The following is a 27,302-nucleotide window of genomic DNA, read 5'->3' as shown; positions in this document are numbered from 1 at the left end:
ACCTTTCACTGCTCCTGGAAAGTTGACACAACACGAATAGGAGGCAGTCACCATCTACCTATCTTAATTGAAACTGATCATTGTGCAATCAAAAAATCGGTATTTCTAGCAAGAAATAAACTTTTACAATCTCTAGAAGTTCTTGAAAATTACACTACAATCACAGACTTAGAAAACAAAATCCAAGATGAAATTAGAAAAGCAACTTACACGATTGATAACACCAGAAAACCAAAATATTGGTGGAACAAAAGTCTTGACAAGAGTTACCGCTTCCTAAAAATAGCAAATCAGAAGGTTAAAGCTTTACCGAGTCCGGAAAATATGGATAATATGATAGCTGAGAGAAAGAAATGGAAAAAGGCAGTTAAAAAGGCCAAAAAAGAAAATTTCAAGGAAAAAATAGAAGAAATAAATACCAATATGGGAAGGAAATCTTGGCGCTTTGTCAAGTCATTGAGGGGAGATTTTAGTCAAATAGAAGTAGGCATGTGGAATGAATCCAACAACCAAAATTTTTTAAATATGCTTAATCAACAAGTACCAGTTATGGTTCAAAGACTACCTCTTAACAATGAAGTAGAACCAAATACCAATCTCACGTTTTCATTTGAGGAAATAAAAGAAACGCTTTTTAAAAAGAACATAAACTCAGCTGCCGGTACTGATAAAATATCGTACAGGATGTTAAGAGCACTTCCTGATATAACTTTAAACAACATCAAAACATGTTTGAATGACATTTTTATTTCTAATACCATTCCAGAACACTGGAGACAAATTAAAGTAGTACCTATACCCAAAAAAGGTAAAGATCTAAACAATTTTGAAAATTTCAGGCCAATAGCCTTAATAACAGTTTTTCTTAAAATAATAAATTCTTGTCTTAAAGATAGAATTAACTTATACATGGAGAACAACAAAATACTCCCAATCACATCCTTTGCCTACAGGAAAAACATGTCCACATCAACCTGTTTAAATCACATAATACATCAAATCACTCTACTCAAAAGCGAAAATAAACATGTAATTTTTTGCACAACTGACATTTCAAATGCATATAACTGTGTGAATATAAATATTTTAAAAGATCAACTTTTTGATATTGGCTTAGAAAAGCTGTATACTGAATGGATAATAAACTTTCTTAGCTATAGGATTCTCAAAATTGGCGACAAAACAACAGAGATTTTCAATGGTCTTCCTCAAGGCAGTTGCCTTTCACCACTTTTATTTAATATATACACTGCCAAACTCCATGATCTTCAAGATGAAAATATTCAAGTATACCAATTTGCTGACGATTTCTTTTTTATATCCTCAGATTTTACATTAGAAAATGCAAAATCCAATCTTCAAAACTTTCTTAACTCCTTTGCATCAAAGTGCAACACTCTTAATCTGAATTTTAATGCTAGCAAAACTAAAGTCATGCACATAACCAAAGGTCCAACGAAGGAAGTCAATGTAACCATAAATGGTTCAACACTTGAACAAACAAAATCAGCAACAATTTTAGGCAGAGTCATAAACAGTTCCTTAACTGCAAAAGCACACTATCAAAAAGTAATAGAATCATCTTCAAACAACTTAAAACTTTTTAAATACATTACCAATATCAAATCAGGGTTACATCCACAAAAGGCATTAAACATCTACAAAGCAATGGTCAGATCAAAGATTGAATATTGCAGTACCACACTTGCAAATAGTGCCAATGCATCATTTCACAGTATACAGGTCTTACAAAATAAAATCTTGAGAAGATGTTTAGGTCTAACACCATCAACGCCGATACCATTAATATATGCTTTAGCTAATGAACTACTTCCCAATGAACGAACCCTATGGCTAGTTGCCAAAGAAGTAGTGAAACTAATTGCTTTTAACAATCCAATAGCAGATACTATAAAATCTAACTCACACCTCAATACCAGTTATGCAATTGCATACAACACTTTCTCTAACGTCATGGATGACATTGATGCGGTTCACCCCAATCTCCCGATCTCAAACCTTGTCATTTTTGAAAAAACTACAAATACCAAAAAATCTAACATGACAAAAGAAGAGATTATTGTCCAGCACTCATCAATGCTGGCAGAATACAGAAGTACAAGTTTTAAGGTAATATATACAGATTCCTCAGTAGGTGAAGAAAAAACAGGCTGTGGAATTTATTTACTAAACACAGACACCGAACACTCTTTCCATATTTCATTTAAATCATCCTCAGCTTTTGGAGAATTACTAGCAATAGAAGAAGCTATTGACATTGCAATACGAAACAATTACTCATCCGTCGTTATTTTTACAGATAGCCAAATAGCATGCCAAACACTTAAAAGACATACATCTACGAATAGCATTGCAGCTAAAATTTTTAATAAAATTTCAAATCACAATTTCAACAATGTACACGTCAGATGGATACCCAGTCACAAAAACATATTTGGCAACGAAAAAGCGGATGCTTTAGCCAAATCAGCTATTATAAACAGCTCTTGTAAAACAGTAAAACTTACGATAGATGAAGCTTGCAAACGTATAAAGAATTATATATACGACCAGTCTTTTCAAAATTTTTTAAATTACTCCAATACAAACCAAAATCTGTATGCCACCATCTTTCCTTCTAGGAGGAACTTTGCGTGGTTCAAAAATTTTAAATTTAATCCAAAAGACATCAAAACCTTAAACCGTATACTAACCGGACATACATATGATAAAAAATATTTAGTCAAGATCAAAGCTACAAATTCGTCTCTATGTCGCTGCGGTGATACAGATTGCTATGTGCATCAAACCTTCCAATGCCCACTTTTAAACAACATTAGAGTCACCTTCAATGTCTTTAATGAAGCACATAATTTTAAGGAAGTCTTTAAAGACAAAAACAACGCCAAAATCACTCAATTAGTAAAGTTTTTCCAAAAAGCCGATCTTAAATTTTGAAAAAAAAAAAAAAAAATCTAAGACAATAATAATAAATGCAGCTATCATAAATACACATAAAAACTTTTACTCTGTTTATATTTTAATGTTCGTATTATATGTTTTTATGTTTTTTGTACATAAATCTCGATTCCACCTTACTCAAAAATTTTTTTTTTTTTATGAATAAAACGTTTCGCAACAATTTTACATAAATTTCAAACTGCAATTTTCATTGCATTTATCAATAACTGCAATTCTCATTGCATTCATCAAAATGCAACTTTTTGCAATCATCAAATAACTGCAATTGTCATTGCAATCATCAAAGAACCTTTTATACAACTGAAATACTCAGTGCATTCATCATAAAATCAACAGTTGAATTCAAACAAGTACATAAATGAAAAACACATATATAAATCACCAAGCAATAGAGTTTGCATTCATTTCATCTACAACGCCCTGTGGATCTCAAAATCAATACATTTTACTTTGGTTTTAATCATCAACACGCACACTGTGAAATAGTACAAATAGCAAGCTGCTACACAGGGTTCTGGCCTTGTTGGTATTACCCTTGTGTACTAGTGGAGCCAAAGTTACACATACACATTGGAAAGTTAATCCAGTAATTAATCATTACATACATTGGACAATAACCTGGAACTGGGACTTTCAATTATAAGAAGGTCTTCATCCATACAACCAAATCTCAAAAAAAAAAAAAAAATTTAGAGAGTTTTAAATGGAATATCTCCGGAAAGATTTAAAATTAAGAGGGAGTTCTCCAGATCACATATATATATATTTTAAAGTGCGCAAACTTATAATTTAAAAGTTATTTGGTGTTAAAGTTTGCAAATTTCTATACAAATTTTATATGTGTATACGTATATATATGTGGCAGCACAGCTTTGTAATGTCATCAATAAAATATATGTATATATATATGTGCATGTTGCTGCAAAAGCACGATTGATTTAATAAAAACATTTATAATAAGTGAAAACAATGCAAAAATGAAATGTGAAATATACAAAAATGCAATTTAAGTTTATCGTTGCCAATTTATATAGATATGTATGTGGATTAAGGTTTTGAAAGATGTGTAAATTGTAATTTAAAGTGCTATAGAAATTTGCTAAATTTGCAAACTTTAACAACAAATAACTTTTAAATTATAAGTTTGCACACTTTAAAATATATATATTTGTGATCGGGAGAACTCCCTCTTTCATTTGATACCAAGTTTTACCCCTAACTCGGGGGGTGCTATTCTAAAATTTTCCCAAAGTCTTTAATATACAATGATTTTTGCTGTTTATTTCGACAATTTTTTATTTGATTTTTGTGCTCATCGAAAGACATCACAATTATGTAGCACCATGCCGCGAATTATGATAAAAGATGGTGTGTGGAGAAACACTGAGGTAAGCATTTGACGCGACTGGTTACTCTTGGCCGTTTATTAACTAAATTGATAACTTTCAGGATGAAATCCTCAAAGCAGCTGTAATGAAATATGGTAAAAACCAGTGGTCACGTATTGCATAACTGCTGCACCGCAAATCTGCCAAGCAATGTAAGGCACGCTGGTCCGAATGGCTTGATCATAGCATAAAGAAGACAGAATGGTCATGGGAGAAAGATGAAAAGCTTTTGCATTTTGCCAAATTAATGCCAACACAATGGCGTACAATTGCGCCGATTATTTCAGAGGGTTAACTGGCACCAATTGTTCACACCAAATTGTTAGGTACAGGATTCGCCACGGGTAGGTGAGGTTGGCAATCACAACCCCCTGAATCATTTTGGTCGGCAGGTATGCCGCGGATATATTCTTGGCACTTGTTATTGATGGCTTTTATGATGCCAATACCCGGACACGTCCGGACGTCCTGGTTATAATGTATGTTAATACAACTAATAATTTACAAATTTGCTGATGATTATTTTTGTGTTATTTTATTTAGCAACCACCTGCACCTGTTACTGGTAAATATCAACAGCCGCAACAGTATGATCAAGCCCAACGCCGTTTAGATCCCGATCAGATGCCAAATCCGATAAGCGTTATCATTGAAAATCAAAATAGCGCTGGTGGTGCTTTTATTACTAATGAACAGGGTTTATTACCACCATTTGTGACCACAAAATATGTGGTAGAAGATCAGGGTAACTCCTCGCCACGTTACGTTAGGTATCGATAATCGAAATTAATGTTTTGCTTGGCAATTACCTTGATCTTTCTTCTTTGCAGGTCGTCTTTGTATTGCATACCTGCAACAGCTGATTTATTACAAACAACAGCTTTGTCCATTACACTTACCGTCTCACCAATGGCACGCACGGTTGAGGGTGAATATGAGCCACCCATTGTAAATTTTGGTGAATTGGGTGCAATTAGATGCAATCGTTGCAAGGCTCAATAGAAACTTGTAGATGCTGGTCGTCGTTTCCAATGTCTAATGTGTAAAGTAACAAGAGATGGTAAAAAAAATCTTTCACTTTTACTTGTGTTCATTGATCCATATTTTTTCTCAACAGTGCCAACTGCATATTTCCAACATTTGGGCCATACCGGACAGCGTGTCAATAAATATGAATGTCTTGAACTTGTATTGGTTACATGAGTATTTGTGTAAAAAATGCTTGGGTACCGATAGCTCCCATGGTAAACCTCAACTCATATCCAACATCAATGCCTCGCATTCAATTGTGGCACTGTACGCACTACATTGGGTTCACGTAGTATTGACAAGCATATTGTTGATTCCAGTGGTAAGGCCACAATTTCAAATGATGAGGAAACCATTATGAAACCATTGGATATTGTGAATCCAGCCGTAAAACTCTAGTAGACATCGCCAAATCTCAAAATGCTGAGGTAAGTTTTTTGTTATATTAGAATGTGTAGAATAAAAATGTTTCTCTTATGAGGTCGGCGATGGCACCACTTCAGTAGTATTTTAAGCATGTGAAATCTTAAACAAAGTTAAGCCAGATGTTGAGGAAGGCGTGCATGCACGTATCATCATTAAAGCTATACGTAAAGCATTACAATTATGCATGCTAAAATATGACATGGCTGTACATGTCGAAGCGCCAATCAAAGGAGCAACAAAGTGTTATTGGAAAAATGATCTGCCACAGCAATGTCCTCTAATGTCCAAGAGTATCAGAAAATTGTTGATGCTGAATGGCGTATTCTGTAGAATAAACTAGCTAAGTAAGGCGCCAATGTTGTGTTTTCTAAATTGCCAATTGGTGATGTTGATACACAGTATTTTGCAGATCGTGATATGTTCTGTGCTGTTCATGTACCAGAAGAAGATTGGAAACGTAGAATGAAAGCTTGTGGTGGTGCTGTTATGACTACAGCTAATGATATTAATTCAAGTGTTTTGGGTCAATGTGATTACTTTGAAGAACATCAGGTTGGTGGTGAACGTTTCAACATTTTCCAAGGTTTGACATTAATTTCATTTTTATAGTTTATAATTATTTAAAGGTTGCGTTAGTGCTAGAACAAGTACATTGATTTTACGTGGCAGTGTTGAACAATTTTTGGAAGAAACTGAGCTTCGTTACATGATGCTAAATTGCTTGTGCGGCGTACAATTAAACATGATTCTGTTGTTGCTGGTAAGTCAAAATACAAATTGAAAAAAATGTCTAATCTTAGGGCCTCATTCTCTATTACGAAACGAACTTTCGATGCGGATCAGAAACGAATCGCTAGTGTATTTGCACTATGTTAAACAATGGCAACTTATCACTTGACAATTACTTTTGCCTTCCTGTTAGTTAGAAAGGTAAAGACCGAACGAAAATGATAGAGAATGCCATTGCTAGACGATATCGTTTGGAGGCGAATCGTTCGTCTGAGCTATCGTTCGCAATACAGAATGAAGCCTTTAAATTGTTAAGTAATATAATGAAAAGATTGTGTCCAAATACCCCCAGCGGGTTAGGGGTCAGAATTTATCTGCGGTAGGTATGCCTGTCGTAAGAGGCGACTAAAATACCAGATTCAAGGGGCTGTGTAGCGCAACCCTTCAGGTTGCCAGCGCAATATATAGCCTCTCCAAACCCAATTATCAACCTCACCTATCCGCGGCGAATCCTGTTTCACTAACAGACAAGGATCTGGGGGAGGGGAGGGGGGGGTGGATAGGGAGGGATGGCCTGAAGGTTTAATGTGGCCACATAAATCGTTCCCGAGATAGTCGGGCTAGCACTTTAATGGTGCTGTGTTACTGGAGCGTACCGGATCTGTATCCGGCTAAAGGACCATCACATCGATAACACTCCCCAAAGCCTTCGGGGAGCAACCTTATCGCTACAAAAACAACAACAACATTGTGTCCAAATCCCGAAAAAAAAACTATAAAATTTGTGTCAGTGAAATGATAATTATTGCTTTTGGTTGTTAGTTTTGAGGCATCGTCATCGAGTTCCTTCTGATCGTATATGCCGGTTCTTTTGCATTCTTTTACATGCATAAAGTGCCGTTGAAGCCTTCCTCACCCTCTCCTCCACGTTGAGCTTCCATGACAGCTTACTGTCTAGGATCATTCCTAGATAATTTGTGCAAGGTTTCTCCCGTAGGGTCGCCCCTCCTAACTTAGGCCTGGTCCAATTAGGGACCTTGTACCTCTTTGTAAACAAGACCATATGCAACGTCATCTGCGTAAACCGTAAGTTTTTCTGGTCCCTCGTAGAATCCCCTAAGCAGCTGGTTAATGACCAGCGTCCACAGCAGAGCTGATAGCACCCCTCCCTGCGGAGTGCCCCTGTCCACTAATTTCGTGGCCGCGTACAATCCCCATTGCGATGTAATCTTACTGCAGTTTAACATGCAGTCGATCCATCTGGGTAAGGCTGGATGTACTTTAACGTAATGAAAACCATCAATAATCGCTCATTTAGAAAGCCCCGGCAATGCTTAAGAAGACTTCTAGAGCATATTCCTTATATTCCAGGGCTTTTTCTATGCCTATTACCACCCTATGCAATGCGGTGTCTACTGACTTGCCTTTGGTGTACGCCTGTTGTGTTGTGGAGAGCAGCTTTTCATCCACGTTGGACTTTATGTAAACATCTAGCAGCCTCTCAAAGGTTTTGAGCAGAAATGATGGTAAGCTATTGGGTCTATAATCTTTGGGATACACGTGACCGACCTTCCCCGCCTTTGGTAGGAAAGCTACACGAGCAGTTCTCCAAGAGTGCGGTACATGATTCAGTTTATGCACCCATCGAATATTATTTTAAGCCATCCCACGACCGCCCTACTTGAAACTTGTAGCATAGCCGGACATGTACCATCTGAGCCCGGCGATTTCACCAACACTACGAGGTCCTCAGTAGTGTAATTAGGCAGCATATATGAATGCAGCTGTTTCCTTACCATTACTACAGCTCGCACCCGTCCTTCCGTTTGCGCATAGTAAACGCCAAATCTGCGCGCGCTAATTCCAGAAACCTTTCCTCCCGATGGAAGCCACGGCTCCTGGATCAGCGCGTTAGGAGGAGGAGTTCGCTCGACGCCACTTTACTTTGTTGGAGGTTTATCTGTAGGACTCGCAGCACCAATGGGCTGCTTGTCACCCTCCAGCACCTTCATCGGGACGTCGTCGTCCTCCCCTAGCCCTTTTGGTTTAGAGTGTTCGAAGCCCCCTTCAGACTCTTGTACCTGTTGTGCCGGGTGTTCCTCTGTGCGACTCACAGCACCATCTGGCTGTTGGTCCCCTTCTAACACATTCGGAGTGACGTGGGCTACCTCCACCTGTCTTTTTTCCCTTAGGCTTTTGAGGTCCTTTTCGACTTCGCCCACGTCCAGCGTGTTAGGACTTTAATACCCGCGACTTCTTTTCCTGAGTCGCATATAAATTTTGCCTGTACCTAAGGACATTTTTCCAAGCTGCGCGTACAATATATCCTCCGCCTGCTTGTTTATTTGGAAGATGTATAACTGACCTTCCTCCGTAGGCCGAGATACAGTAAGTACCTTCCAATCCTGTGCCGGTATGTTCGGATTCTGATTCTGAAAAAGTCGCATTGTATCCTCCGACTTCATCACGCATGGTATCCATACCTTAACTTTTGGTACCTTGGGGATTTGCGCTTTATCCACCATCTCAAAACGCGCGTTCGTGCTCTGCCTTTGGGGGTTTGGAACCACTTCCTCCAGCCACCGCAAGCTCGCGATGTTGTCGCACGCTATCATCTTCATACCATTATACCATCCCCCGAATCAAAGGTTGGAAGGAGCTTACTTGGTTATTCCCGCATCATCTTAAGCTCCTTTTCTACAGATCTCCACCGTTCACTAGTCATCTGTTCGAAAGGACTGCTACGATCAACCAGCGCCACAGTCAGTGACTGCTTTGCCACATCACTCATTTTCTCGGGAAAAGCCGGCGTCTTAGTGTTATTTCCCTTTGGCACCTCCGAGAAAGTCGGAGTCTTAGCGTTATCTCCCTTTGGCTTATCTCCTACTTCCATAGTTGGAACTTCCCTCTGACTCGCAGCCTTCGAGGTAGTTGCTACCTCGCTATTGGGGCCCATCTGTCTTACAGCTTTGGGCCTACTTGTGTTGTCTATGGGACTGCCCTGCGTCGCGGCTCTGGGACTGTGCCCTTTCTGCCATTCGACGCTTCTTCCTCCTCATACCGGTTGCAGAACCGAGGGTTTCTCGCAGCAAACCTTTTGAACTGCCTTCGACCTACTTCTACCGCCTCATGAGCCCATGCCAAGCGCTCGATCTCCTCTGCTCCCAAGCACGGTCGACATTTGGCATGTTTTAAATAAGGTCACCGATGATTTGGTTGATGAAAATATCAGGTTTCGCGAGGCGACAAAACTGGAGAGATTGGGGAGATAGCTGTTTATTTTATTACAAAGTTCATCGATGTAGGAAACAATAGCATAGGCGTAGAAGCAATAGGGACTCCTGGTGGGAAAGGTAGCTATTGATATGTAGAAGTTAAGCAGAAGTTTGAATATGAGTTTTTTTTAAGTTATAGCAAAAAAAGCGTTGAGGATTTTTAATATCTTACCAGGTACCTTCGTACATGTTTCTAAGAATGAAGAATAAAACCTATTCAAACTCAATTTTCACCAGGACAAAGCCGCTGAGACCTCGTTATACTTTAACATACAATACGTTACCCCATTTTAGCACAACTATCATTTTTTGATTTTATTAAATTTTATAAAATATTTCTTCCTCTACAGTTCTATTTCGGTATTGGATGGTAAATATGGCTTTCGCATTTTCTCCATCAATAACTGTGAAAAGGTGGAAGAAATCTATGCGTGTAAATCTCACATATTATCTTGGTCGAGCGTTTCTTCAATAGCTCTCTAGTGGTGATGGTGACAGCAGAGAAACCCAACTGTTTACAAATGTTACACTTCAAAAAGAATCAAAATATCTTCCATTGCGTCTACGGCTCAAATAGCCACAGTATATGAATGAATCGGTTGCACGAACTGGGTCTGTATACTGAAAAAGTACACATATTCAAAATCGATGAGGAGGCTGTGATGATGGTATAGGGTGAGTTGTTGAATAGCATACGAAAACCACTTTAACCCATCTATATATTTGCATTACAGCTAAAGCTTTACAAACAGCAAAAATTGCTGGCGCCAAGCAATTGGAAAAGGCAGTGAAGCATTCATAACACTGTACGGATGGTGTAAAGTTAGAAACTGCTGTTGTAACAGCTGCCACCGACACAACGGTCATCTCTACTTCGCCGAGTAGCGGCTCGTCCGACTATCTATCGAAGACAGTATAATCATATCTTTTTCCAACACAGGTTAGCGATGTGCTTGCACAGGAAAAGATTTCAATTGGAAAACAAAAACCAATTAAGAGAGTTTATTTATTGTTAAAGTATTTTCTTTTCTTTATATCAACAGTATTAATTTAAGTTGCAATATCACGTTCATATATAATAAGGGATGTGATACGATTGCTGTCGGAATTAGATTTGAAACCAATCAATACTCCTGCTAAGGGTTGTAGAATTATTGCTTGAATAATTAGATTTAGAACAATAATAAGTCTGACTTTATTACAAGTCGTACATTTTTAAATTCATCAATTACGACAGCAATCGGATTCCACGACACCTTTGAATACTCTTGATTTGAAAAAAGAGTAAACGTAATCTGAATTTCTACTAAGCTTTAAGTTGTAGATTATTCAAATAATTGAAGTTTTTTCTGAAGCTTAAAATTATTTTCTGCTCGCTTAGAAAAGATTTCAATTGGAAAACAAAAACCAATTAAGAGAGTTTATGTTATTATTAAAGTACTTACTTTTCTTTATATCAATTGTATTAATTTAAGTTGCAATATCACGTACATATATAATAAGGGATGTGATACGATTGCTGTCGGAATTAGATTTGAAACCAATCAATACTCCTGCTTTGGGTTGCAGAATTATTGCTTGAATGATTAGATTTAGAACAATAATAAGTCTGACTCAATTAATAGTCGTACATTTTTAAGTTCTTCAATTACGACAGCAATCGGATCCACGACACCTTTGAATATTCTTGATCTGAATTTCTACTAAGCTTTAAGTTGTAGATTATTCAAATAATTGGAGTTTTTTCTGAAGCTTAAAATTATTTTTTGCTCGCTTAGAAGAGATTTCAATTGGAAAACAAAAACCAATTAAGCGAGTTTATTTATTATTAAAGTTCTTCTGTTTTATATGAACTGGATTAATATAAGTTCCAAGTTCATGTACATATATAATAATATTGAAAATAATAAATATTGAAAATTCAATTTTTTTGGTTCATATTTTATTCATATGGCTGCTCCAGGTAAAGTAAATCTGCAGGTAAAATTCACGTTATATGGCGGTTATATAAATGGTAAAACCGCAGTAAAATTGATTGTCAAATGACTCGAAAATGTAGAGTGAAATGACGGAAAATTACCGCCATTTGACGAGCATAGTGACGTGTGTGAGCAGCACAGTGCTATGCTCACATCCTATAAGTGGGAGCGGAATGCACGATCACATTAATAGGAACGAAACGGAAAATTTGGTCACAAAAGTTCATCACGCCCATGCAAACGTGACTATGAATATAACCGCTGCAGAAAGTCACAATGACCATAAAATGACTAGTAAAATGACGTGGAGCGTTTTTGCAGGGTGATTATGTTAGATGTCAGAGCATTTGACAATGATGATTGTGTAATAGTTGCAGGCAGGCATGCTTAACGAACGAAACGATATCATTTCGTTACGATAATCAACGCTAATAAACGGAACGAAGTCACTTCGTTTCGTTTATTAACGTTAAGATCGTCAAATTAACGTTAATTTGACGTTCTTAACGTTAATAAACGAAACGAAGTGACTTCGTTTCGTTTATTAGCGTTGATTATCGTAACGAAATGATATCGTTTCGTTCGTTAAGCATGCCTGGTTGCAGGTGAAGAAGTAAATGCATTATTAATCACCCCTATTCTGCAGTTCGTTTACGTTCCCGTTCTACGCTCCGATTTAATCGAAGTTTGGTATTCTGCATTACGATGGAATCGGAAAGAGAAGAGGAAGAGCAAATGATTTTTCGAAATCAGTTGTTGGTACGGAATGTGTGAACATTGGAGCAAAATAAATTAAAGAAAATTTGTAAAAAACACTGAAAAACGTTTATATTTTATTATCCACGCCATTTTGTACAAACAAAAGCAATAGAATATATTGCCGCAGTGTTATCAGCCCTATTCTGCATTTCGACTTGGATTGGAATTTTTTCGATTTGGCAAGTTTGGTATTCTGTGTTCCAATCTCTTTCGATCCAACTTCGAATCGTTCGATTTTTTGTATTCTGCATTTCGATCGTAGTTCCGTTTTTCTAAGTTGCAAATTAGTTGGCGGAAAAATATTTTCTTTTTATTGTTTTATTAATTTATAACAGAATTTTAACAAAAATGTAAGTAAAACTTGTTAAGAAACGTAGAAGGCTTGATGATGATTGTTTTTTATATGTTTCCAGGTCAAAAACAACATGTCGATGTCGAAGTCCTTGGACGTATTTGCCCCGCAAAAGTATCTAACACATACTTGAAAACATCCTTGTTAAGTCGAGTTTTTTTTGAACCTAAATAAGAGAATAAGTCTTTAAACTTTACCACTTTTAAGTTCAATTTCTTACAATTCGTCACTCATCTCAAATGGATTACACAAATGTCGCAATATTTGCCTTTCCATTCTCGTCTGTCCATTTTCGTATGCGTTGCTTTCCAACTCCACAAATATGCCGCGGCTATTGATTCCATTATAATAGACAGCTATAATTTGTGTCTGTTCGTTGGGTCCAGTTATATGCCAAAGCAAGCTGCCGGCGTAGAGGAAGGTGAAGCGAAAACGTAAACAATCCTTGCGGAAGGAATAAATAAACCTTTACAATGTATTTTAGGCCAGTGCAATGAAATTAGCATCCTTAAAATTCAGAAAATGTCAACTATTTTCGTGCAGGAATCCGTTTTAACAAAACTTGGTGGCCACGGCAGGGAATTGGCGAAAAGAACGACAAAAACACACTTACAATTATGAAAGCACTTCACTCAAAAAAATATAACACTGCGGCAATATATTCTATTGCTTTTTTTGCGTGGTAAATAAATGTTTCGCGTTATTAACAAAATCGCCCTAAATTTTATGAATTAAAAGATCGCTACGAACGACAAAGCACCGGAACGTGTGATCAAAGAAAGCACTACAGAAATTATTGCCGGCGGGGCCGTATTCTACAATCCAGTACAAGAATTTAATCGTGATTTAAGTATTTCCGTACTTAATGTATACTCAAAGCGGTTGATAAGAGAGCGGGAAGCGGCGGCATAAAAATCCACAAAATACAAAGGAAAGCAAGCAATGCTAATGACAAGAAACCATATACGGCTGGTGGTGTAAAATACGACGATGGACTGCGAATATTGGAAGCGCTTGCTGCAACAGGTTTACGTAGCATAAGTTATGCAAAAGAAGTAGCAGGCGTGCGTGAAATTGTTGCAAATGATCTATCTAAGGTGGCAGTAGATTCCATTAGCGTAAATATGCGACACAATGGAGTGGAACATTTAATTGTGCCAAGCGAAGGGGATGCAATGTAGGTTTGATATACGAATCAATAGCTAGTGATTTAACTGTAATAATCAATAATAAAATTCGCAATAGGACTCTCATGTACCTTTCAACTTCATATGAGAAGCGTTTCGATGTTATAGACCTAAATCCTTATGGTTGTCCGAATCGCTTTCTGGATGGCGCTGTACAATCACTGACGAGTGGGGGTTCATTACTTGTAACTGCGAATGGTATGGCTGTGCTGGCAGGCAATACGCCTGAAGCCTGCAATGCCAAAAATAGTTCTGTGCCTTTGCGTATGAAATGCTGCCATGATATGGGATTGCGTATACTATTGCATTGCATTGAAACGCACTCTAATCGTTATGGAAAATATATTGAGCCACTTTTGAGCATTTCTGCCAATTTTTATATACGCGTATTTGTGCGTATGCATAGTAGTCAAGCGAAGTGTAAATATAGCATGAAGTTGGTATACAGCATTTTGGCCTTTTACCACAATCCAATTACTTACCATATCTTTATATTATGAACACAGCAAACAATGAATGGTATTTCAATGCACTGGTTGTGATACCTATACGCTACAGCCTATGGGTATTGTAAAAAGCAAGATCTCAGACAAAGGCAATGGGGAAGTATAATTCGGTATACCAACTGTTAATACAAATTGTGCGCATTGCGGTGATAAACATCATGTAAGTTTCAACTATCCCACTTAAGTATTTAAACTCGAATAAATCAAATTATTTCCTTATTACTTAATTGGTGCTTAACCGTTTAAACGGATATGTCCGTTCAAAAAGATGCGTCAGTCGCTTTTTCAGAGGGTTAACTGGCACCAATTGTTCACACCAAATTGTTTCTTATATTCCCAAATATAGATGGGCGGTCCACTTTGGTCGCATCCCATACATGATCCAACGTTTGTTGAAGAATTGCTACAAATCATAGAAGAAAAACCGCTAAGTGATTTGGACACACAACGTCGTTTAAAAGGTGTGTTATCGGCGGTATGCCTGAACTTGTATTGGGTACATGAGTTTTTATGTAAAAAATATTCATCATATCCAACATCAATACCTCGCATTCAATTGTAGACGCTGTACGCACTACATTGGGTTCACGTAATATGGACAAGCATATTGTTGATTCCAGTGGTAAGGCCACAATTTCAAATGATGGGGCAACCATTAATAAAATATTGGATAAAATAATAACACAACGTAGCGTGCTCAAGTGGTATAAGCTTATCTGGAAAAGATATTTCGTGACGAAAACCCTGGAAGATTACCGCGCCTTGTCTGCTGTGGTTCAACAAAATATAACTTGGATGTTTGTTGCTCTTTTTCAATTTTCCTGAATACAAATGTCTGGATTGGAAAAATTTCAAGCAAATAAAGCTTGGCGTGCAAAAGTCAAGAAATTACTTGTCATGCAACGGTAAATGCTTATAAATATATCATTAAAATTGTATGCTTGTTTATGATGAGCCATTCGAGTGGGCATGGAGATGTATGTTTTAAATACTGTAGAGTAAATTGGCTTACTATATAAGAATTTGAAATTTTTCCAAATCTTTGACTAAAAAGTAGCTACTAGCTTGTAGAACTTTATTACTTTACTTTTAAAAGGATAAATCACTTTAGCATGGTAATATATACCTATTATTAAAAATTAATACAAACAATATCTTCAACATTTTTTTCTCGATTCACGAACACATTTAGAAAGGCTACAACGCCTGCTAAAGAGCCGGTATCTTGCCAACGCTTTAGCTTGGATTTAGAGGAGGATCTACAAACTTTGCTAGAAGCACGCGCAGCTCCTCGTGTAGCGAATGTGGATCAACACGAAAGTAACGTTGCTGTTAGCGGAAATGCAATGAACAAAATATTTGAAATGGAGGATGAAAATAAATCCAACAATGCAAACACTAAAAAGAGGATTCCTTATAATTTTTCAACTAAGGCATCTTGTGACGAAACTATATTCGAATGCCAACAGCAACGTACGTCTGATGAAAGTTTTATGGCTTTGGAAAAAATGTGTGATAAAACAGCATCCGATCCTGACAGCACACTATTTAAGTACATACATAGCGAGAACAAGGATATGGTTAAAGAAGATGCTAAAAAGCGCAGCGCCGATGGAAACTATTTTAAAATCCCTTGTAAACAAGGTAAGTGAATATACAACATATTGAAAATTGATAAGATTGCGTGGTATAAATTTAATAATATAATCTTAGAACTACAAGAAATAGATGAAGAAGCACAATCACTGCAACGTCTATTGCATGACTTATGCGTACAGGAGCAGCATCAATTGGATAATGAAACTCCTTTAAAAAGTATTGAGTAACACTCCTAGAAGATATTGAAGCGCCATCTAAAATGTGGGACTCCACAATAGTGGGCGATACCACTTTACAAACTTCACCTTTGAAAATGGTGAGACTTCTCAGACCATCTACTATACTAGAGGAAAATTGCGAAGATCAGTCTAATAGTTCTTTGGGTGGTGATGATGCATCATCACACATAAGCTTTCAAAAGTTGGTGTCATGTGGGGACACATTGCAAGAGGGGCATACATTTTGTATGTCGGGGTTGATTCTGGATAGGTAAGAGTTTAACCTGTTACAGTATCCAGAACGAAGTTGAGCTAGAGTGACTCGCTTTTCTCTGGGGAGTATGCGTTCCTCTTCCGTGAGGTTTGGATACTTTTCTTTGAGTACTGGATTCACCGGAAAATTCCTAGCATAAAGGTCCGACGCTTGTTTATGGAGTTCACCAAGGACCTGCTTGTGTTTTTTCGCTTCATACGGCTGAGTTCTCAGGAGCCGTATTTCCTCAAAATGCTTACGGAGATTACTCCTTAGGCCCCTAGGCGGTGCTGGTTGACCAATCAGATATCTGTTGGGATGCTCAGGTTTCTGGGTATTCAACAGACCAAACGGTCAGCATCTCATTTCTCTCCCTAATGGGGAGTATTCTCGCCTCATTATGCAGATGGTGTTCTGGGGACGTAAGAAGACAGCCCGTGGCAATTCTGAGAGCAGTATTTTGTCAGGCCTGTAGCTTCTTCCAGTAGGTAATTTTTAGGCTTGGCGACCTATGGGTGACGCATAGCACTTAATCGGCTGGCTAATTGCTTTGTGTGTAGTCATGAGCGTTTCTTTATCCTTTCCCCAGGTACTGCCAGCGAGGGATTTAAGGATTTTGGTACGGCTCTGAATTCTCGGAACAATTGCGGCTGCGTGCTCACCAAAATTTAGATCCTGATGAAAGTCACACCCAAAATTTTAAGGTGTAAGACAGTCGGTAGGGTAATGTCATATGGTCGACATTTGGCGCGGCCATGTTTTAAATAAGATCACCGATGATTTGGTTGGTTACAATATCAGGTTTCGTGAGGCGACAAAACTGGAGAGATTGGGGAGATAGCTGTTTATTTTATTACAAAGCTCATCGGTGTAGGAAACAATAGCATAGGTGTAGAAGCAATAGTGACTCATTCTGCTGGTAAAGGTAGCTATTGATATGTAGAAGTTAAACAGAAATTTGATGAATATGAGTTTTTTTTAAGTTATTTCAAAAAAGCGTTGAGGATTTTTAATATCTTACGAGGTACATTCGTACATGTTTCTAAGAATGAAGAATGAGACCTATTCAAACTTCGCTATACTTTAACATACGATACTTTACCCCATTTTAACACAACTATCATTTATTGATTTTATTAAATTTTATAAAATGTTTCTTCCTCCACAGTTCCATTTCCGTATTGGATGGTAAATATGGCTTTCGCCTTTTCGCCATCAATAACTGTGACAAGGTGGAAAAAACCTATGCGCGTAAATCGCAACATATCTTGGTCGAGCGTTTCTTCAATAGCTCTCTAGTGGTGATGGTGACAGCAGAGAAACCCAACTGTTTTCAAATGTTACAATATATCAATTGCGTCTACGGCTCAAATAGCCACAGTATATGAATGAATGGAACGCACCTAATTGTCTGCCTAACGGATAGTATACATATTCATCAAATCGAAAATATTGCATCAAACGAACTGGGTCTGAATACTGAAACAGTACACATATTCAAAATCGATGAGGAGGCTGTGATGATGGTATAGGGTGAGTTGTTGAATAACATACGAAAACCACTTTAACCCATCTATATATTTGCATTACAGCTAAAGCTTTACAAACAGCAAAAATTGCTGGCGCCAAGCAATTGGAAAAGGCAGTGAAGCATTCATCACACTGTACGGATGGTGTAAAGTTAGAAACTGCTGTTGTAACAGCTGCCACCGACACAACGGTCATCTCTATTTCGCCGAGTAACGCCTCGTCCGACTATCTATCGAAGACAGTATAATCATATCTTTTGCCAACACAGGTTAGCGATGTGCTTGCACAGGAAAAGATTTCAATTGGAAAACAAAAACCAATTAAGAGAGTTTATTTATTATTAAAGTATTTACTTTTCTTTATATCAACAGTATTAATTTAAGTTGCAATATCACGTACATATATAATAAGGGATGTGATACGATTGCTGTCGGAATTAGATTTGAAACCAATCAATACTCCTGCTAAGGGTTGTAGAATTATTGCTTGAATAATTAGATTTAGAACAATAATAAGTCTGACTTAATTACAAGTCGTACATTTTTAAATTCATCAATTACGACAGCAATCGGATTCTACGACACCTTTGAATATTCTTGATCTGAAAAAAGAGTAAACCTAATCTGAATTTCTACTAAGCTTTAAGTTGTAGATTTTCAAATAGTTGGAGTTTTTTCTAAAGCTTAAAATTATTTTCTGCTCGCTTAGAAAAGATTTCAATTGGAAAACAAAAACCAATTAAGAGAGTTTATGTTATTATTAAAGTACTTACTTTTCTTTATATCAATTGTATTAATTTAAGTTGCAATATCACGTACATATATAATAAGGGATGTGATACGATTGCTGTCGGAATTAGATTTGAAACCAATCAATACTCCTGCTATGGGTTGCAGAATTATTGCTTGAATGATTAGATTTAGAACAATAATAAGTCTGACTCAATTACTAGTCGTACATTTTTAAGTTCATCAATTACGACAGCAATCGGATTCCACGACACCTTTGAATATTCTTTATCTGAAAAAAAAGGGTAAATCTAATCTGAATTTCTAATTAGCTTTAAGTTGTAGATTTAAATTGATTCAAATAATTGGAGTTTTTTCTAAAGCTTAAAATTATTTTCTGTTCGCTTGGAAAAGATTTCAATTGGAAAACGAAAACCAATTAAGCGAGTTTATTTTTTATTAAAATACTTACTTTTCTTTATATGAACTGTATTAATTTAAGTTAAAATTTCATGTTCATATATAATAAGGGATGTCGTGATACGATTGCTGTTGGAATTAGATTTGAAACCAATCAATACTCCTGCTAAGGTTTGCAGAATTATTGCTTGAATGATTAGATTTAGAACAATAATAAGTCTGACTCAATTAATAGTCGTACATTTTTAAGTTCTTCAATTACGACAGCAATCGGATCCACGACACCTTTGAATATTCTTGATCTGAATTTCTACTAAGCTTTAAGTTGTAGATTATTCAAATAATTGGAGTTTTTTCTAAAGCTTAATATTATTTTTTTGCTCGCTTAGAAGAGATTGGAAAACAAAAACCAATTAAGCGAGTTTATTTATTATTAAAGTTCTTCTGTTTTATAAGTTCCAATTTCATGTATATATAATAATATTGAAAATAATAAATATTGAAAATTCAATTTTTTTGGTTCATATTTTATTCATATGGCTGCTCCAGGTAAAGTAAATCTGCAGGTAAAATTCACGTTATATGGCGGTTATATAAATGGTAAAACCGCAGTAAAATTGATTGTCAAATGGCTCGAAAATGTAGAGTGAAATGACGGAAAAATGACCGCCATTTGACGAGCACTGTGACGTGTGTGAGCAGCACAGTGCTATGCTCACATCCTATAAGTGGGAGCGGAATGCACGATCACATTAATAGGAACGAAACGGAAAATTTGGTCACAAAAAATTCATCACGCCCATGCAAACGTGACTATGAATATAACCGCTGCAGAAAGTCACAATGACCGTAAAATGACTAGTAAAATGACGTGGAGCGTTTTTGCAGGGATATGACTATCATCTGATTGTCAGCAATGTTAACCTAACGATCAGCGCGTCATACAAACTTTCTATCACGAACTTAAGGGGACTTGCGCAAATGTGATGTAAACAACCGTGTACGTGTGAGTTTTTGTCTCCTTCTTGTACACCAACATGGCCTACTGATTATGTATATAGCCGTACTGCTCACTCTCATTCCTTTTCCTGGATCAGTGCTGACACTAACTATCAAAAAGTATCATAAATGATAGTTTACTGTAGATATCAGGTTTGACTGTTATACTATCATAACTGACCATTGTTATATTCCGCCAAAAATGAAACAATGCTTTTTGCTTTTTATTTACTTTATTTCATTACGTTTTTAATTTTGTACGTGATAAAAGCATACGTGTTTTTTATTTGTTGAAAATAAATAGTTTTATAAGAATTCGAGTTCAGAATGTTCAATTTAAATTCAGAAATTCATGCGGAAACACATTTAAAAATGAATCACCACTAACCACTATTATTTTTCGGGTATCAAATTTTTGAGTGCGCCCCATACATTCCGACAGCTTTTGGTGTTTTTCAATATTATTTTCGATTTTTTCTTTTAGCATGGAGCTTTGAAATGCTCTCTTTTTCATTTTTTAAACTTATTTTTTATATGGTTTTCTTCGGTTGAAAATGGCGGAATTTAAAAAATAACAAAACAACCGTGATAATCATTTGATTGTCATATGACAGTCAGTAGTCACAACATGATTAAATCGGATAAACTGTTCTCGCATACATAAAATTCCGTTGAGAATTATGTATATGTCTCACATGCTTAATGGTATCTGCTGTACGTTCTTTTGTTCTGTACCAGGTGTCCGAAGCTTTCCCAGTTTGGGCCCTTTTTCATGATTATAGGCTGTCGTTGGGAACATGCGGACATGCGTGAGCGAACAAAGGAACATACATAAATTTGAGTATCAATGTTTACGTCATCGCAGGATCAGCATTGTCAATTACAAGTGTGAGTGTATTAGTAAAACTATCAGCGTTTCTTGTAGGGAGAACTGCTATACGGATCAGAAATTGAACCAGATAAATATGAGGATCACAACGTTGTTGTTGCATTTGCATGTTAAATTTCTATCCGTATCTCGCTTAAGTCTCAATGAAACTTAACTAATGATTGTGTGATAGTTGCAGGTGTAGAAGTACATGAATTGTTAGTGTTAGTTGTCAGAGCATTTGACAATGATGATAGTGTATTAGTTGCGACTGTAGAAGTAGATGAGGCTGCCAATGTATAAGTGGATGCAGGAACATTCACCCCTATTCTGCATTTCGATTACGTTCCCGTTCTCCGCTCCGCTTTAATCGAAATTTGGTATTCTGCATTACGACGGAATCGTAAAGAGAAGAGGAAGAGCAAATGATTTTTCGAAATCATCTGTTGGTACGGAATGTGTGAACATTGGAACAAAATAAATTAAAGCAAATTTGTAAAAAACACTGAAAAACGTTTATATTTTATTATCCACGCCATTTTGTACAAAAAAAAAGCAATAGAATATATTGCCGCAGTGTTATATTTTGTTTAGTGAAGTGCTTTCATAATTGTAAGTGTGTTTTTGTCGTTCTTTTGGCCAATTCCCTGCCGTGGCCACCAAGTTTTGTTAAAACGGATTCCTGCACGAATATAGTTGACATTTTCTGATTTTTAAGGATGCTAATTTCATTGCACTGGCCTAAAATACTTTAAAAAGGTTCATTTATTCCTTCCGCAAGGATTGTTTACGTTTTCGCTTCACCTTCCTCTACGCCGGCAGCTTGCTTTGGCATATAACTGGACCCAACGAACAGACACAAATTATAGCTGTCTATTATAATGGAATCAATAGCCGCGGCATATTTGTGGAGTTGGAAAGCAACGCATACGAAAATGGCCAGACGATAATGGAAAGGCAAATATTGCGACATTTGTGTAATCCATTTGAGATGAGTGACGAATTGTAAGAAACTGAACTTAAAAGTGGTAAATTTTAAAGACTTATTTTCTTATTTAGGTTCAAAAAAAACTCTCGACTTAACAAGGATGCTTTCAAGTATGTGTTAGATACTTTTGCGGGGCAAATACGTCCAAGGACTTCGACATCGACATGTTGTTTTTGACCTGGAAACATATAAAAAACAATCATCATCAAGCCTTCTACGTTTCTTAACAAGTTTTACTTACATTTTTGTTAAAATTCTGTTATAAATTAATAAAAAAAATAAAAAGAAAATATTTTTCCGCCAACTAATTTGCAACTTAGAAAAACGGAACTACGATCGAAATGCAGAATACAAAAAATCGAACGATTCGAAGTTGGATCGAAAGAGATTGGAACACAGAATACCAAAATTGCCAAATCGAAAAAATTCCAATCCAAGTCGAAATGCAGAATAGGGCTGATTATAAGCCAGCGGAAACGAAGATTGTGTTTGTTTATTTGCAAATGTAGATGTGAAAGAAGATGGATGTTGAGAAGAGGCAAATGTAGACAGCGCGAAAATTATTAGAATAGGAACCGTTTGATGGCTGCATAGAAATTGTTAGTGGACTATGAACATTACAGTTGACATTATTTCTGATGTTGAGATCCGGAGAATATGCAGGAACACTCAAATTATTGTTGGACGAATGCAAAGAATTGATTAGTTCTTCCTTTAGCGGTGAGCACAGAGTCAAGAGCTTTACAGAGCTTATCCAGCATATCTACACACTCTTCACACACGTACAACAAATGACGATTAGATTTAATTAGTCTAATATCATAATCAGAGATATTTTTGCAACAAGCACGATGAACGGCAAAAGCCGTCACACGGCACAATATTAGAATCCGACTTGGAAAAACATTTATTGCACTTTGCACAGGAATCATCCATGAAAAAAAATACAAACAATTAAAGTAAAATTGAGAGAGCGGCAAACAAAAACACGACCACATACAACGAATATCCAATTCACAATGTTGTTGTTGTTGTTGTTCTGACGCCAGGGACAGTGTTATCGGGTTCGTCATCTGCTGTGGGGGGATAAGCTCTCTCTCAACAACTTTTCCCATAAGTAGGCAGCACAACTTCTTGCACCGACTCTCTTCCATCTCTTGATACTGTAACATACTGGAGCTATATCCCGGAACTACCATCAACATCCCTAGCATTTCTCAAAAACTTTAGGGAGTAATTTTAACACTACAAGGTTTTGGTTTTGTACTGCGCTGGCAACACTTCGAAAAGGTTGCGCTACACAACCCCTTGAATGAATTTGGTATTTTAGTCGCCTCTTACCACAGGCATATCTGTCGCGGGTATATTCTAAACCCCATAACCCGCAGGGTATTACCAGTTGGTTCTTCGGATTCGCTGGAAACAATGCCCGCAGCGGTGGTACGAAGTGGAATTCAAGGGTTTTGTAACGTAACTATATGAGTAACCAACCCATATTTGTATATTCACAAACACAATTGTTAATTTTACCTACACGTGGTGAATCCTATTTATTTAGAATACCGACCGAAAGGTCCCCGCGGGCGGAGGTTGAGTGACCTTGAAAGTTCAAAGTTGTCATATCAAATCGTTCCAGACTTTATTGGGATAGTATCTTAATGGTGTCGTTTTCCGGAACGTACATGATCTGTTAACAGCAGGTGTGTGTGCATAGTGGGGTAAGCATTAGCTATCTGTACAAGTGTGTCCGTCTCAAATATATATTTCTGGAACAGCAGCCGTACCAGTCACTAAGAATGGGTTATGTTCAACTTCCTCCCACAGTAAAGGTGCAAAAAGAATGCGCGCTGCAAGAGGCTGATCCGGTGACTCGTTTTTTGGGTGGCTCGCAACCAATTTAAGGGGAAAAGGCCGCTAATCACAAAAATTTCCTTCCATAATAAAGTTTTGTCCAATACGGTATAAAACCCATCATGCGCTGAAAAGTCTAGTTGCATTACTCAATTATAGAAACCTACAGATGCATTTTTATATTACCAATAACAACAGCCGAAATTGGGATGCTATAGTGCTGGGACTAATGGCGAATAAATGGTTTTCTGCTGCTGTCACCTCCGAATATTATCAGTTTGTATATTAAAACAGGTGATAATTTAAAAAATTATTACACCAAAATATTACCTAAGGAAAATTAAAATTACAATAAATAGCCACATTTCCCAAGTTATACTAATGATTTCCGTTTATTGTAAAATTCCATTATCTCGCAATAAATTAGAAATCGTTCTTAAATAAAAACTATTTAATGGGATTTTGCGGCTAAGCGCTTGTCACGTTCCTCGGCGATACTCAATTTGACACCCTTACCCTTAGGCAATGAAATGTAGGGTTTGTTACCCTTACCAATAATGAAAACATTTGTTAAACGTGTTGCGAATACATGACCTTGTGTATCCTTTACGTGTACAATATCAAAAGAACCAGGATGTCTTTCACGGTTGACAACAGAACCGATACGACCCAAATTTCTACCACCTGTAATCATGCATAGATTACCTAGAAAAGAGATGATTGGTATTGATAGCTACACAATTTTGGGCTAAAGATTTCTCACCAGAATCGAATTTGATATAATCGGTGATTTTGCCTGTAGCAATATCGACCTGAACAGTATCGTTGGCTTTGATGAGAGGATCAGGATAGCGTATGGTGCGACCGTCGTGTGTAACAATGAATGGTACACCTTTGGCGCCAAGTTGTGTTTTTCTCACCTTGCACAATTTGTACTAAAAAAGATGCAATTTTTACATTAGTCGTTTGTAAATTAGAAATTTTAAAGTTTTTATGTAATAAAATAAATTTTTTAATTAATATATTTTTGGTTTTTTTTTTTTGTAATTGCACGTAAGTGTTACCAAATAGTCACAAAAATCAAGACATTCAGTGACCGTCGTAACAAAAATTGCTTTTGGCTTACTTTTGAACCACATAGTTGTTGCAAGTCATAACTATATGGTCTTCGATGAAGCCAGGTTAATATACAAGCATGGATTTCCTATTTATCGCAATACTTTTGGCAACATTATATTGCCTTAATGTTAGGTGGACAAGTGTAAGTGGAAAGTTCGGGAGTGTTATCGATGTAATGGTCCTTTGCCGGATACAGATCCGGTACCACACCATTAAGGTGCTAGCCCGACCATCTCGGGAACAATTTATGTGGCCACATTAAACCTTCAGGTCATTCCCCCCTCCCCACCACAAGTTCCATGAGGAGCTTGGGGACGCCAGAGCCTCGTCTGTTAGTGAAACAGGATTCGCCGCGGATAGGTGAGGTTGACAATTGGGTTTGGAGAAGCTATATATTGCGCTGGCAACCTGAAGGGTTGCGCTACACAGACCCTTGAATCTGGTATTTTAGTCGCCTCTTACGACAGGCATACCTACCGCGGGTATATTCTGATCCCCTAACCCCTGAGGTTTAACAATTTTGCCATGAGAAGCTATTTCAGACTTAAAAGACATAACTGTCCAATCTGCTAGTCAGCCTTAAGAATCAATCAAGTTGTACGTGTGTAGTAATTATACGAATCACTCAAATATATTGTGGGGATCAATTTCTCCTTTCTCCAAAATATATTGGCTCCATACACACCTTGGCTTCCTCTGCAGTAATACGGTGAATTGTGAAACGGCCTTTAACATCGTAAACCAAACGGAAGAATTCCCCGGTTTTTTCAATGGTGATCACATCTGAAACAAAAAGTAAGCAAATACGAATATAAATAAAAGTAAAGTAAATGGATTTTCACATGGTCAATTTACCCATAAAACCCGCTGGATATGTTGGATCAGTACGTACTTTGCCATCAACTTTAATCAGACGCTGCATTAGAATTTTGGTCACCTCAGCACCATTGAGCGCATACTTAAGACGATTTCTCAAGAAAATCATTAAAGGCAATGATTCACGCAATTTATGTGGGCCACTTGATGGTCGAGGAGCAAATACTCCTCCCAATTTGTCTAACATCCATGCCTTTGGGGCGGCTAAACGCTTTAAATGCTTTTTGGGACCTCGCGCCTGTAATTAAAAAGACGCTAAATTTTTAGTCACATTTCAGTTGTCCAATATTCCCATATCAACAGAACATAAACCAATAAAATTCACGACCAAATACGCGTTCATTCCATTTTTGTAAAGGTAAATATTAAAAACCAGTCACAATTCAATCACTTATATATCCGTTTTTACGTTAATTAAACAAAGAAATAATAAGTTGGTTATCACTGTCAAAATATTCGCTAACGTTTAGTGTATCATATAATTCGTAAATAATTATAATGCGTATGATGGCAGTGAATTTTTCCAGCAATATTTTCCATCACCCACCATCTTGTTTAGATACGAAGAAAGGAAAGAAAGACAACAAAGTTAACCGGAAGCCAATCGCTCATTTGACACTTCGTTGCGATTATTGTTCAGAGGATTGTCAAAATTTGCTGTCAAACAAGTGCGCTTGTCAGTTCATTTAAATGTTCTTATGCTGTGTTCACATCGAAGAGTAAACTGTTGGAAGTCGTTCCCTGCAAAAACCGTTAGTACTCCATGCATACATGTGTGGAGTACTCGCTATGGACCAACCGAGTGCCCAAAATTAACCACATTTCATACAAAAATTATGATAAAAGGACCTTTGTAACGGCGTTCAAGTTCCCGGGATTCACCTGTGCTCGCAGGTTTGTTTTCGGCTAATACCAAATCGTTGACATTATATTTTGTTGGGGTTGCATGTTTTTGATCAAAACGTATCTTAGCCTTATGCCGTTGTTGTGTAACTTGTTTTGCTAATTGTCGAAGATCATTGATGTCGACGGTACTTTGCGATTCGTCGTCATGTAAAATCGTTGTTAACTTATTTTGAGGATATCTCTAGCTCTAAATGAATACACCAACTCGTATGGAGTCTGTCCTGTTGTCTGGTTACGTGTTGCGTTAAAAACCCATTGAATGTCGCGTAGCTTTTCATCCCATTTCTGATCAATTTGAGTCATAGTGCGTAACATGCTAAGCAATGTTCTGTTAA

General features: G+C 37.0%; 3 protein-coding genes, 1 long non-coding RNA gene, 1 other non-coding gene and 1 pseudogene across 17 annotated transcripts; 4 read left to right on the top strand and 2 right to left on the bottom strand.

Moving 5' to 3' along the window:
* The first annotated feature begins 1,397 nt into the window (after positions 1-1,397).
* On the top strand, positions 1,398-11,754 carry LOC137253879 (protein transport protein Sec24C-like). Of its 12 annotated transcripts, none has more exons than XM_067791453.1 (11): positions 1,398-3,629; positions 4,305-4,370; positions 4,432-4,849; positions 4,914-5,140; positions 5,201-5,430; positions 5,488-5,827; positions 5,881-6,169; positions 6,268-6,377; positions 6,435-6,585; positions 10,180-10,504; positions 10,564-11,754. In XM_067791453.1, the coding sequence occupies exon 1, from the start codon at positions 1,435-1,437 to the stop codon at positions 2,956-2,958; it is 1,524 nt and encodes a 507-aa protein (XP_067647554.1). In that variant the 5' UTR covers positions 1,398-1,434; the 3' UTR covers positions 2,959-3,629; positions 4,305-4,370; positions 4,432-4,849; positions 4,914-5,140; positions 5,201-5,430; positions 5,488-5,827; positions 5,881-6,169; positions 6,268-6,377; positions 6,435-6,585; positions 10,180-10,504; positions 10,564-11,754. The 12 variants fall into 12 exon arrangements, with proteins under 12 accessions (XP_067647554.1, XP_067647552.1, XP_067647550.1 ...); XM_067791451.1 differs by having other exon boundaries at positions 6,235-6,377; XM_067791449.1 differs by having other exon boundaries at positions 6,225-6,377.
* Positions 11,755-13,536: 1,782 nt separating this feature from the next.
* Positions 13,537-15,174, top strand: LOC137254311 (tRNA (guanine(26)-N(2))-dimethyltransferase-like; annotated as a pseudogene).
* A 116-nt stretch (positions 15,175-15,290) lies between these two features.
* On the top strand, positions 15,291-17,957 carry LOC137253878 (uncharacterized). Of its 2 annotated transcripts, XR_010953910.1 has the most exons (4): positions 15,291-15,517; positions 15,805-16,256; positions 16,326-16,527; positions 17,851-17,957. XR_010953910.1 is itself a non-coding variant. In XM_067791443.1 (3 exons), the coding sequence occupies exons 1-3, from the start codon at positions 15,444-15,446 to the stop codon at positions 16,436-16,438; spliced, it is 639 nt and encodes a 212-aa protein (XP_067647544.1). In that variant the 5' UTR covers positions 15,291-15,443; the 3' UTR covers positions 16,439-16,679. The 2 variants fall into 2 exon arrangements, 1 of the variants encoding a protein (XP_067647544.1); XM_067791443.1 differs by lacking the exon at positions 17,851-17,957 and having other exon boundaries at positions 16,326-16,679.
* A 4,724-nt stretch (positions 17,958-22,681) lies between these two features.
* On the top strand, positions 22,682-24,645 carry LOC137253874 (uncharacterized). The gene is made up of 2 exons (XR_010953909.1): positions 22,682-23,933; positions 23,994-24,645. It is a non-coding gene; the product is annotated as an uncharacterized lncRNA (long non-coding RNA).
* Positions 24,431-26,707, bottom strand: RpS4 (ribosomal protein S4). Its single transcript, XM_067791426.1, has 5 exons — positions 26,609-26,707; positions 26,041-26,299; positions 25,871-25,968; positions 24,830-25,001; positions 24,431-24,771 (listed from the first exon to the last, which is right to left on the bottom strand). Exons 1-5 carry the CDS (start codon positions 26,609-26,611, stop codon positions 24,518-24,520), a joined length of 786 nt encoding a protein of 261 aa, XP_067647527.1. The 5' UTR covers positions 26,612-26,707; the 3' UTR covers positions 24,431-24,517.
* LOC137234108 (small nucleolar RNA psi28S-3327) lies at positions 25,106-25,250 on the bottom strand. Its single transcript, XR_010947699.1, has one exon. It is a non-coding gene; the product is annotated as a small nucleolar RNA psi28S-3327 (small nucleolar RNA).
* Positions 26,708-27,302: the final 595 nt, after the last annotated feature.

Source organism: Eurosta solidaginis, chromosome 5 (genome assembly GCF_040869045.1).
Source record: "Eurosta solidaginis isolate ZX-2024a chromosome 5, ASM4086904v1, whole genome shotgun sequence".
NCBI classification, from domain to species: domain Eukaryota; kingdom Metazoa; phylum Arthropoda; class Insecta; order Diptera; family Tephritidae; genus Eurosta; species Eurosta solidaginis.
This window is presented reverse-complemented; position numbering and strand designations above follow the sequence as displayed.

Bases quoted from the DNA above. Each gene is read 5' to 3' on its own strand.
- LOC137253879 (XM_067791446.1), top strand. From the start codon at position 1,435: ATGCACATAACCAAAGGTCCAACGAAGGAAGTCAATGTAACCATAAAT.
- LOC137253878 (XM_067791443.1), top strand. From the start codon at position 15,444: ATGTCTGGATTGGAAAAATTTCAAGCAAATAAAGCTTGGCGTGCAAAA. The intron at 15,518-15,804 runs GTAAATGCTTAT...GAACACATTTAG, and splicing joins AAATTACTTGTCATGCAACG to AAAGGCTACAACGCCTGCTA. The intron at 16,257-16,325 runs GTAAGTGAATAT...ATATAATCTTAG, and splicing joins TAAAATCCCTTGTAAACAAG to AACTACAAGAAATAGATGAA.
- RpS4 (XM_067791426.1), bottom strand. The intron at 25,969-26,040 runs GTAAATTGACCA...TTTTTGTTTCAG, and splicing joins ATATCCAGCGGGTTTTATGG to ATGTGATCACCATTGAAAAA. The intron at 25,002-25,870 runs GTGTGTATGGAG...CATCTTTTTTAG, and splicing joins TTACTGCAGAGGAAGCCAAG to TACAAATTGTGCAAGGTGAG.